The sequence below is a fragment of the Pogoniulus pusillus genome, chromosome 28 (genome assembly GCF_015220805.1).
Source record: "Pogoniulus pusillus isolate bPogPus1 chromosome 28, bPogPus1.pri, whole genome shotgun sequence".
Lineage (NCBI taxonomy): Eukaryota > Metazoa > Chordata > Aves > Piciformes > Lybiidae > Pogoniulus > Pogoniulus pusillus.
Window position 1 is genome coordinate 9,090,315 of NC_087291.1, and position 13,132 is coordinate 9,103,446.

The 13,132-nt window shown below is 42.4% G+C and overlaps 1 protein-coding gene across 2 annotated transcripts in view; it reads right to left on the reverse strand.

The window, feature by feature from the left end:
• STK31 (serine/threonine kinase 31) overlaps positions 1 to 13,132 on the reverse strand; it is a 109,096-nt gene that overhangs the window by 38,054 nt on the left and 57,910 nt on the right. For both annotated transcript variants that reach the window (XM_064166958.1, XM_064166957.1), the window contains one exon: positions 4,749 to 4,867. In XM_064166958.1, the coding sequence (XP_064023028.1) occupies positions 4,850 to 4,867 (18 nt within the window). In that variant the 3' untranslated portion in view covers positions 4,749 to 4,849. The remainder of the gene's footprint in view (positions 1 to 4,748; positions 4,868 to 13,132) is intronic.

Genomic DNA, 13,132 nt, shown 5'->3' on the forward strand with positions numbered 1-13,132 from the left:
CTTAGTGCCATGGTCTGGTTGCCTGGCTAGGGCTGGGTGCTAGGTTGGACTGGATGATCTTGGAGGTCTCTTCCAACCTGGTTGATTCTATGAAACTACAACTTTCGTCAACACCTTTCAGTACAACACACCAAGACATACAGCAGTGTATGACAGCACAGCTGTGTAGGCACAACACTACCATAGAGACAAATTACTCCGGCTAAAAATGCAGGACTCCAGGCACTTAGCCAAGTTACATCTGCCATACTCACCCATTGCATATTTGCACATATAGACACACCTGCATCTAATGCACTTCAACAAAATCTTGCCCCCAAAGATTTCCATCGTATTTGCTACCAGAGAGCTGCAAGATGATTGCACTGCAGCCACTGCAGCCAGCTGCTCACACGGTCACTCCAGCACTGATGGTTTAATCAGAATCTCCAACACAGGAAGGTATTTCTTCATCATCTATGTGATGGTTTGGGTGTTATCCACCCCCTCACACCTAAGAATATCACCCAGACTAAACTCAGCCAATTTGGAAATTGGAGAATGAAACTACATTCACATCTTAGCACAATACACAAGCAGATATTTACAATCTAGACAGCTAGAGACAGAAATACACAAGTTAAAAAGTAATACAGAACCATAACAGCCCTCACAGAAACCAGAGTTCCCAGGAGGGGCTCCCAACCACCCTTCCACCTTCTTCCCACCCCTCTACCTTACCCCAGACATTGCCTTATGTTCAAGGTGAGTTTGGAGGGTCAGCCAAGAGGGTTAGGAAGCAGACAGACTAGTCAGACAGCAAGCCAGGATAGAGAGAGAAGTGCAGCGCAAAAAGCCAGTCAGGAAAAAACTCTGTATTACCTATGTTTGTGTTCTTGTTCTTATACATCTCAGCAAGCCTATGAGTGAAGCAGACATCACCACTGTTTCCTTTTCACAGCCTATAATCTAATTCTTCTCACCAAAATACCCCAGCTAGCACAATCTACACCAACATCCTGCTCAAAACAATGTCAGCTACAGCAGGATAACAGGACTGTGCTCAGACAGGTTTTGGTATCTCCAAGGATCTCCTCAGCCTCCCAAAGAGACCTGCTTCAGAACTAACCACACTTGCAGTGAACAAGGTTTGTTTCTTGCATTTTAGTGGAAATATGGTGAACTTCCTGCCCTTCAATCTGTGCTCATCTTTCCTTGTCCCGTCGCCAGACAAGAATAAGAGTCTTGATCCATCTTCTTCACAATCCTACATCAGGCATTTACATGCACTGATGAGATCCTCCCTGAGCCTTCCCTTCTACAGGCTGAACAGTCTCAGCTCTCAGCCTTTTCTAATGTCACATTCTCTGATCTACTCAACATCTCAGTGACCCTTTGCAGGATCCACAGATCCTCTCAGGATCTTTTCTACAAACTGCTTGTCCATTCACATAAGTCTTCTGCCACCTTTGATTTCCTGGTGTCAAGATGGTCCACTCCTAAGCTTGGAGGTGATTCCTGAATAAAAATCAGTCATCTCTCCTGGACTGTACCCAGTGGGTTACTAATACCAGTACATATGGCAATGTCCACATACACCTACTTCCCTGATCAAATCATCTAACACACTAGCATCAAAGATTGACCTGATATAAATGTTGTCTTAGGAGAAGGTATCAAACTAAAGGTCCAGCCCTCCAGGACCATCAACATACTGCTAAAGTCATCAACCCTTAGGTGTCTCGAGATAGTCTGAGAAAGCCAACAGTAAAGCTAATGGGAAACCTATCCCATGGATACCAAGAAATTCACACAACAGAGTGTATTCAAAGCCCAGACAACCTGAGTCCCCTATGATGCTAGGTTATTCATTATCACTGTAAAGGCTGTAATTTCTGCATTGTTTGCTGCATCCCTGCACCTGAACTGACAATTTCCAGATTAGACAGCACCAGCTGGCTAGTTTTGGTATGACGACAGCTACACCATGTCAGACAAGAAGCCATTAATAGTCAGAAGCAGACACTGAAAAAGCATGAGAATATTCTGTACATGCCCTGGTTCCTCTTGAAGGTGTTATTCGCACTTCCTGCAGCCAGTACCTCAGTGTCTTCCTATAACCATGCTCCTGAGAAGCAAGAAATGATCACTTGTCTTCTCTACCCCTTTATTACCTCATAGATTTTTCCCATTTCTTAATATCTTTACAAGCTGAAGTCCTAATTCAGTTATTCTCCTCTCAAAAAAAAAGTTATTCCATGCCCTAGGTCATTCCTATTTGCCTTTTCTGCACTCTCTCCTAGGTCAGTTAACTTTCTTTATTAGATAAAGCAATAATCAAGATAGGAGCTTACACATGTGCTCATACAGTAGCAAAACAGCCTTTCTTCTTCAGTTCTCACCTTCCCTCTTAATTTTTAACGGACTACGTCTGACCATTGGAAAGCACTGAGTTGTGTTTTAAGAGAGCTGTATTTTAAGAGAGCTGTTTAGTATAATTGCTAGTAATTAGAGCCCTTAATTTTCTAGGCACACTGTGGAAATTTTTAGCTCCTGGGTTATTGCTTGACATTTAGTGACCTGGAGCTCCATCAGTCAGGCAGCACTTCTCAACGTTCCCCCTGATCTGGGGATCCTGACTGACTCTGGTGGGCTGTTCTTAAAGAAAAAAACACCATGTGAGGCCTTTCCAAGTTACTGTGGCTGTATCCTTGACAACCTTTAGCATTGGGGAACTAACTGTCCATTCTCATCAACCTAGAAATAACAACTGCCCCTTTACTACAACCTCTGGAAGCTGGGGCAGACTGACACTGGGTTTGGAATGCTCTGGTTCACCATGTAAATTGTTTGATATGGCCGGCCCAGATTGCAGGGTGTCAGATTCCTCAGCCAGCAGTAAGAACCCAGACTGTGTGCTCACTTGTACCTGTTCACAAACTCTGAGCCAAACTGGAGCCAAACTGAAAGAACATAAAATTATTCCTCTGGTACTGCAGCAACAATTTATTTCCCAACTGTTTTCATGTCTCAGGTGCAGGTTAAACACAAATCTATCCTTGACTAATTTTTTCAAGTATTCAGCACGTTCTAGAGCTCAGCAGACCTTCAGTCATCTCATACTGTCTCATCTTGCCCTACAGATTCCCCAAGTACGTGCCCTGTTTAATCCAGGATTTTGACAGAGAGGCTCTGGAAATACAAATTCAATTTCTTCACAGGCAGACATTTCCAAAGCAGCCTCACAGACCTATGTGCACATACATGCAGCCATCACCCTGTAACTACAGTGCTATATATACATAACTACACTGCAAGCACTAGAAGCTTCAGGTTTTAAAAATTCATCCTTGCTACACAGTTTTTCTGAGACAACCTTATGGAATGTAACTCAAAATGATCTGAACACAAAGAGAGTATCTCCAAGATTCCCTCCACTTTCTCCTTCTCCAATTAAGAAAATATTGATGATGATTTTTTGATCTTTTCAACAGAAAAAAAAAATCCATGGGCATCTGTTTATTTGAAAATGTGCTAAGGAAACCAGCAAGACATTTCCCCCTAGAGGCATCACCAGAAAAAAAATTATCTCCATATGAAGAATTCCATGTTTTTGTGAGCTCATTTAAATGTACAATGCTAGCCTTGTACTCCATAATGCTTACCCTTGCTTTCATTTTTCTGCCCAAGCTTAAAATGTTGGGCTTGACACTTTACCTCACAAAACTGTTGCTTGGTCTGCCAAAATAGAATCAGCATAAACTTTACTTTGGAGGTGAAATATCATTGTGCTTCTCCTACGTTTAAAAAGTTGTGTGTTGTAAAATCTGGCACTGAACACACTATTGTACATTCCAAATTCCACATATACCCAGCAAGCCTATCTAAAACAACACACACCAGGTAGTCTTTTAAGCAAAACCTACCCCTGGAGCAAAATCTGACAGGTCTGCATAGTTGGGACAGGTTTAAGCCCTGTCTCCAAAATACTTTGGGGAGCTTTTCTCTATATATATGGACTAAGAAGAAGAAATTCTCTGGAGTTGGTGTGAGTTTCCAAGACTGGATCCTGAAATTTTAGCATGGAGTATGAGAATAGCAAGAATTATCATTCATGGCAAAAGGAGTCCTGTGGAACTCCTTGGGGATACCTGTGTGTACACAGATATGTAACTCCTTCACGTGAAAGGTACATTGAGTGAGATTTGTGGCCATCACTCATGGTTTGTATCAAGTTAGTTGTGCAAAGGCAGAGCCCTAAAATCTATGCCTGTAGCTAATCAGCTTTCTTCAGACAAATGTCTTTCAGCATTTATTCCATATCCTTTAGCATTCTGCATCTCTCACTGTCTTTTGTAAGATTCAGTAAATCTTTTACACCGCTTTGCTGCAAAACCAGCTACAGCCTTCCTGGTTGTTCTGTGGCTAATGTGGTAAAAATAGCTCTTTTGAAGCTCAGGCTATTTCACAACATGACCATGCAATCTGTATTAACAGTGCTGGGAGTCTCCTGTTTTTGTCCAAGATAAAGTTCCATCCCTTTGTTAATGTACATTATATTGTCTCTGAACACATCCCACCATAAAAAAAAAGAGGTGTGAAACCAGGAATCTGTAAGACTGCAGACTCACATTGCTGTCTGGTTTTGCTTACATTCACTTGGCCTTCCCAGCATGCCACCTTCTGTGCTAATCCTACCTAGCAAGGAGAAAACCCTCCTGTGTTTCACTCTCTCCAGATGACACATTACCCCCATAGAAAAACAGTACCTTTAAGTAGTATGTTTATTCAGAGAGCCTTGTGGAAACAATCAGTAGTGTTGGAGTTTCTCTGCAGTCACTTTGTAACCTGGATCAAGTTTTGTCATCTTTCAGTACCTCCTTTTCTCCTGTAAAAACAATGTTCAAGAGTTAGAACAATTCATATCTAAAAATACGTTCTAAGTATATCTCAAGAACTTCAGCTTGGGTGCCCAGCTCTCCTACTGTGTACCTCAGTCAAATTAATGTTCCAAACATACGTGAACCCCCCATGAGAGTTACACAGCCAAAGTGCTCCTCTTGGTTACTTCCACTTCCAGAGGAGACTTCAGAGTGTTATAACCAATAGGAGATATGATAGCCTTCAAGCAGAGCTGGTTTCACATTGAGTAGTGTCCAGTTCTGGGCCCCTCAATTCAAGAGAGATACTGGAATGTGTCCAGAGAAGGGCGATGAAGCTGGTGGAGGCCTGAAGCACAGCGCTATGAGGAGAGGCTGGGGGTGTTTAGAAGAGGAGGCTCAGGGCAGACCTCATTGCTGTCTACAACTACCTGAAAGGAGACTGCAGCCAGGTAGGGGTTGGTCTCTCCTTCCAGGCACCCAGCAAGAGAACAAGGGGACAGTCTCAAATTGTGCTGGGGGAGGTCTAGGTTGGATGTTAGGAGGAAGTTCTTCACAGAGAGAGTGATTGGCATTGGAATGGGCTGCCCAGGGAGATGGTGGAATCATTGTCCCTGAAGATGTTAAAAACAAGCCTGGATGAGGCACTTAGTACCATGGTCTGGTTGATTGGCTAGGGCTGGGTGATAGGTTGGGCTGGATGATTTTGGAGGTCTCTTCCAACCTGGTTGATTCTCTGATTTTTATGTATCCTATGGGAAGATCTGAGCCTTGCTGAAGCAAGCAACTTTTTGGACTCACCCTAACCAGTACACACATGAGGAAAAAACTTTCTTCAGTGATAAATCTAGAGCCTACAGCTAGGCAGTACCTGATGTGGAATATGTGGAAGAGTTGTGCTGAGGTGATTGCTGGGATCAGAAAACATCCAAGACAACTTACACCTACACCACAAGAGCATTCACAGTGCTAGCCCTCCAATACAGAGTTAATGGAAAGCTGTTATATGCTGCCTCTCTTTCTTGGCAGTCCCTCAAATTCATAACTAGGAATGGTGCAAGTGTGATTAGAATATTCAGCAAAATCTGAATACTTTATGGCTTCTACTAAGTTATTTCCCATGAATCCAAGGAACTCATAAGATCATTCTGAATAGTAGGATAAGTTATTCTTACAGGGACAAGGTATCATTATCTAATATTCATCACGACAGAATATAGTCATCTTACAATTCATGCTGCAGTATCCAAGGCACTATCTAACATCCATTACCAGTGATGATTTCAAATGCTTACACTGCATTTACTTAAAGAAATTCAGGCAGGTGAGGTGTTCTACAAAGATGCCATTTCCAAAGCAGCAAACAGGAGGGATGAAAGGCATTGACTGCTATAATAATGTAACAAACTCCTAGTGACGTCTCAAACTCATTACAGTTCACTAACGAGCACAAAAGCTGATTACTTTGATGAAAGAAATGGAGACAAACAGTTTCCATGCCTGGAAAGGAAAGGAAGTATGATATCTAATCTTCACTGCACCAATCCACCTGACTGTTTCTCTTGGCCATCTGCTCAACATGCTTCCCAGCTTTTTTTTTTGTCAATGCTACATTCATGAAATAATCCTTCCCCCTTCACTTTGTCATGCCATGCTTTGAACACAATTTAAGATATAAGGGAGGCAATTTGCAGGGTTATATATTGACTATTTCTAGGGAAGTAATTTAACTGATTATTTCTTTTGCAAGTCCGAGAAGTTAAAGAAATTATACAGCACAGCTGATATGCCAGTTCCTTCCTCTAGCTTACTGATCATAAGATGCCAAGAAATTTAGCATCATTCAGCTAGGGAACTTGGTACCAAATAGATTTTAAAATATTTCATCCTGATGAAAGCTGTGCATAAAAATACAAAACCCAACAGTCAGGTTCATCTACAGAATCACCCTCTCAGCACAAGCTAGCACTAGTCAAAACCACATGGCTGGTTCCCCTGTGGAAAAAATGAGTTTAAAAAAAAAAACTATTTTGGAATAGTAGTGGTTAGTATCTGTCACATAAAGACAGGATCCTGATGCCAAAATATGTATCTGGAAAAGAGAGTCTTTTTGGTTTTTGGGGTTTTTTTCTGTGGTGACTTTCCCCATGTTTTGTCCCTAGCTCAGCCACACCATGATTTTAATCTTGCCTGAAATTTTCATAACCACATTCTTACTGAAAATGTTAAAGAGACAAAGTCAAACTCGGTAGCATGTCAGAGGACAAGTTTCCCTAGAGCCTAGGAAGAGTGAGAGCAGTTCTTCTCCACCCACAGGTGAGTTTCAGCATCAGGTGAGGTGGGCAGCGAGGTTGTGGCCTTCCTCCCTTGTCACCTCTCTACTCCAAAATCCTTCTACTGCCACTATAAAGCTCAATTTGCCAGTGATGCCAAGAAGCCTGAAGAGAAAACAGGACAGATAATAGAATCACAGAATCATAGAATCAGCCAGGTTGGAAGAGACCTCCAAGATCATCCAGTGCAACCTATCACCCAGCCCTGTCCAATCAACTAGACCATGGCACTAAGTGCCTCATCCAGGTTTTTCTTGAACACCTCCAGGGATGGTGACTCCACCACCTCCCTGGGCAGCCCATTCCAATGCCAATCATGCTCTCTGTGAAGAACTTCCTCCTAATATCCAGCCTAAACCTCCCCCAGCACAACTTGAGACTGTGTCCCCCTGTTTTGTTGCTGGTTGCCTGTGAGAAGACAGCAACCCCCACCTGGCTACAGCCTCCCTTCAGGTAGATGTCCCATGCTAAGTGCATTCATACAGATAAAGCTAGTTCAGTTTTGTTTCTATGTTATGAATGAAAAAGGAAGCCCAGACACTGCTGCTGTCAGATATCATTTTTTCTTTAAAGACAAATGCATAGGCTGATACTATCTAATGCTGCTATAAATCAGTAATTTGATACAAAAATGACTACTCATTTAAAGATTAGATCTCACTACTTTCATTCCAGTTTGGTCACGAGATGTGTGCAGCAAGTCCTACTTAATCTCTGGCCACAGTCATATTAGAAATTATTTAAGGGCTAATGCATTTAATTGCTGATTCACCAATCAGTCTTGACCTCCAAAAAGTTGAGGGCAAGTTACTTTCCCTGAAACTTCACTCACATAATTGGTACGCACAAGAAATGCTCTCTCCTAGAATTGTTCTAAGCCAGAGCATACGGAGTCAAGGACCCAATACATGAGTAATAAGGTGTCTCAGAACAGCCTCATACAAAACATCTGCCTTTCAGCTTTCTGAGACTAATAGAACACAAACATAAAACTAAAATAATAACAGAAATATAATCATCACAAAAGCAAGAGTATTGAGGTCATCTGAAGCACTTCCTCCCCTTCAATTTATCACAACGAAGTTTTTCCATATGGTTTTATTGATGCATCTCAAAATCTGTCACTAAAAGTTCCAGAAGAAACACAGGACTGAATTCTTGAAGCAGGTGTGAAAATCTTTACTGGTCTATATTTTCCCCTATAGAAAACTAACATAATAAAGAAGAGAAAGGGACATGTGCAACTGCCCTTTTCTATTTTCTCATACACAGGACACACAATCAGTTGACCCATTCATGTGACATTTCCCAGTCAGTGGTGCCCCAAGGGTCCTGCAGATGTCCTGGCAGCCCTCCATGGGAGATCTCCACCAGCCCCATCTGTGGCTGGGGTCTTAAGAGACTTGATCACTGCAAGCTCTGGGCAGCTGAAAGGCTGGAAACTCAGAGGCAGACCTCTGTGCTGCCTGTCCTGTCTACAGTCTTCTCACATGGTTTCCCAGACAGCCCTACTAACTGCTGCTGGTCCCACACGGAAAGAGGCAGTTGCTTTAAAACTTCTCATCCCAAATGACTCCTGGCAGCACCCCAAAACTGGCACCTAGCCCACATCCTGGAAATCCCATGAGGCTACTGGACTGCCAGCACCACCTGTATCCCAAGAGCTCTGAAGCAGGGATGGTCCATCACTGCCTCAAAAGACCCCTACAAGCAATGGGGAGCAACAAACTCCTGTTTCTGCTTAGCCATGGGGTAAGACTCTACATATCTCACTGAACCAGAGGAAAATAAACGCCACAGGGGTTGCAAAGGAAGGCTTCAGCCTCACACACCTCCGCGCAGTGGAGGTTCTCTGTGCCTGTAAGCACAACTTAAAGGACTGAGGTCAAAAAACATTTAAAGAATCCCTTTCCCCATTAATTCATGCATTTTTGGTGCTGCTAACAATTAAGGCATAATGCATTTAATTGCTAATTGCATTAATCAATCAGTCTTCACTTCCAAAAAGGCAAGGGAAAGTTACTTCTGCTGAATGCCTCTCATGCAGTTGGCATGCACAAGGCAGTGTACAGACCGAAATAGGAGAAGCAGTGGGTTTATCTGTTGGAGCCTATATCCTTCTTCAGTTCCAGGCTGCTTTGATGACAACAATTCTGGCAGGATTTGCTGCACAGTAGTTCTATACTGCAAAAAAATAACCAGAGAGAAAACTTTGCAATGCAAGCTTTTCTTTTAGGAAGATAATACCCTATTAAAATAAATGTACAAATGTGCAATCTTTTAAATACAAGAACTTAGAGGAGAGATGCCAACAAGTTTTTAGCAAGTAACATTATTTCATTGAGTTCTCTATGTGAGCTGCAAGCCTGACCAAAAAAAAGCCTTGCAGTGGTTCTGAGTTGTTGTTATTATTAGACAATAGCCTATGCAAGCATCTTTGACACATTCAGCTTGTCACCACATTTCAATCTCAGGGGGAGCCTAAATAAAATCTTTGCCAAGCATGCTCAATAATGGGCTCAACAGATAAGAGGGAAAGGGGAGGGCAAGATTAGGCATACAAGCTGCAGAGTCCTTGAGTCCCCCAAAGCAATGAGAGTCAGCAGTGGCTGGCTTAATCTTTTATTTCCTTTCCATAAGGAGCCTGCCTCTATGAATACAGTTCTCTTGCCTCTCAGGTGCTTTCTGTCACTTCATAAAGCAAACATAGAAAACTGCCAAAATTGAAGGGTTTTGGCAGTCCTAGTTCTGAAACCAACTCTCCTGTTGATCCAAAAAGCCAGCAGTTCTCAGTCCCATCCTGTCCTGATTAGTCTTGTCTCTCCAGTGCAAAGATTTTTCTTCAACTTGTTTTTTCCATGATTTATCTCCCACACCACAAACCAGAGAATCTCTACTAAGCCCAAGCACATTTTAGCCCTAATAAGGGAAACCAAACCTAGAGATGTTTCAGGACAGCAACACTGCACCCTATAAACTGCCTGGTCTACAGCTGAAATGAGTTTTTCCTGACAAAACTTCAACCATGAAGACTGTTACAGGACAAGGATGAACAGTAAAAAATTCTCCCAGTCACAGCAGCATTACGAACACCCAGAGAAAAATTGCTTGCTGCTTCTATTAACCAGCATCTGGGAGCAAGCACATTTTGGGTCTTGTCACTTCTTCAAGTTTGCAGCATATGAGCAGTGCTAGCTAGGTTTGTAACATCTTGTTGGAGCAGCTATATTTAATAAGAACAGCTGCTCTGGATCTGACAAAGGAGCTGTCGCCTATCCCACATCCAGGCTCCCACAGCAACACGTAGCAGATGCCTCCTATACAGAACAAGAACTGGGCAAGTATGTCACAATACCTCCCCCAGTGCAACTTCCCTGCTTCAAGCAGACTGAAATTCAAGCATATGCTCAAGCAAAATATATGATCTGCTTTGCAGTCAGAGGATTTGTCTTCCTTTTCTATGTTTCTGAGCACGGATAAAACATTGGGAATGAAGCCTTCTGTAACAGTGAACATCACTGTTAGCCAGATGCTGCACGAGGAAGGACATCTTTTGGCTGATTTGCAGCCTTCACAGACCACTTCAAAACTGCTCATTCTTCTAAGTATAAAAAGTTGTAACGTCAAACATTCCCTTTTCACTATACTGCTGCATTGCTTAAATCGTAGAGAATGCAGCATTTCAGCCACAAACATATTTTTATTGTACTTTTCAACTTCAGCTGATTTTCAAATTCATACTAATGAGCTCATCTTTCATTAAACTGACAAAAAAGGACATGCTGTCACTTTCCAAATCTGTGAAAGTCACAAATAGTTTGCTTTTAATCAAAAGCTTCTCTTTTTTTGTTATTTTAATAGGTAGAAAGAGATTAAGATATTTATAAACACTCACTGGAGAACAAAACAAAACAAATTAATCTTTTCTTTAAAAATATTCTTATCAAAAGAAGCTTCTGGATTCCTGCCTAAGAGTCAGGCATTAAAGAGGGATCTAAACATAAGTATTTTAGCTGCAGTGACTGGCCATCTAGTTTCTTGCAGATCTGCTTGGGTGCAAAGACCACCATAAGAAAGCTTCCTTGCCATTCCACATTAAAAAAGGAAAAGGTAAATGTTGATGTGGCTTTTCAGCTCTTTCACACATCACTTCTGCTGCAGAACCCTGAATGTGGCCTGCCTTAGACACAATCACATACATTGAAAGGAAAGGAACGTAAGAACACACAGGAAAATCACATGGACATTTGGCAAAGTAATCAAAGATGCACTTTAGATGTTTAAGAAATCCAAGAAGTTTGTTTAGGGTCATAAGAGACAACTGTATTCAGTATATACACTTAGAAGTCTCCAGACTATATAGAGATGTAGACTCAAGTAAAGAGAAGCAAACAGATCAAGCCAACAGCCTTAAAATCCCTGAAAGGCTATAGGCTGAAGACTACCCTTTATCATCTGTCACTCTCTGCCTGAAGCAAAAGCAGGAACGCATTGGTTTGACTTAATTAACTGAAAAGCACCTGCGTATTCTTTGCCTGGCACCTCAGCCTTTAACTCAACACTAAACACTCCAGCAGACTGCCTTTGCTAACACTGTCCTTGTGCAAACCCTGGAGATTTCAGTTAAGTACAAAAAGTCTGCCAAAGTACAGTTACACATTCTGGTTGATTCCAACTGTTCCAGGAAACCTTAGGTGAAACCAACACTAGAGCAAATCCCAAGTGCAAGGGACATCACAGAATCATACAATTGTTTCAGCTGGAAGAGACCTGTAAGATCGAGTCCAGCTGTTGACCTAACACTACCAAGGCCACCAAACCATGTCCTGAAGTGCCATTTTTGCAGAGTCACATGGTGGAGACAAGGACTAATGGGCACAAATTGCTGCTGGGGAGATTTGGACTGGATACCAGAAGAAAAAATATTCAGCATTCAAACTGTTAAACATTGGAATAAACTCCCAAGGGAGGTGGTGGATGCCCCTGCATTAGACACTTTCATGGACCATCCCATTTAAACTATGTTCTTACTCTGAAAGGTTGGACTAGATGATCCTCAAGCTCCCTTCCAATCTAGTATGATGTACAGAAGGTTCCATGTTTGAGGTATAGGAGGTTCCATGTGAATCTGAGGAATAATTTTTTCACTGTGAGGGTGACAGAGCACTGGAATGGCCTGCCCAGGGAGGTTGTGGAGTCTCCCTCTTTGGAGACATTCAAGAACCATCTGGATGCATTCCAATGTGATCTGCTCTAGGTGATCCTGCTCTGGCAGGGCAGCTGGACCAGATGATCTTTTGAGGTCCCTCCCAGCCTCTGACATTCTATGACTCTATGATTTCATGAATCTATGAGTGCCTACCTGATTTCTGATCACCTCCAAGGCTGGTGACTTCACCACCTCCCCAAGTCTGACCACCCTCTGAGTAAATATTTTTTTCCTAATATCCAAAATCTTCCCTGGTGCAATTTGAGGCCCTTTACTCACATTCTATCACTTTATACTAAGGAGATGAGATGGACCACCACCCCTGGAGGTCCTTAAGAAAAGACTGGATGTGGCATTTGGTGGTATAGTTTAGCTGATGCCATAGTGTTAGGTCATAGGCTCAACTTGATGATCCGAGAGTTCTTTTCCAGCCACAATGACTCTGTGATTGTGACCCCCACCTCTCTACAACCTCCTTTTAGATAGTTGCAAAGAGTGATGAGGTCTCCTGTGAGCCTCCTCTTTCCTAGACTCAATGACCCCACTTCCCTCAGCTGCCTCTCACAAGATTTTTTTTCTCCAGGCCCTTTACCTGCTTCATTACTCTTCTCTGGACATTCTCCAGCAACACAACGTCCTTGTAGCCGTCAGAGGCCCAATTACATCACAATGCCACATGCAAGACACAGAGCAAACTCTCCACGCAGATTTATTCATCTGCACTTGGGGTT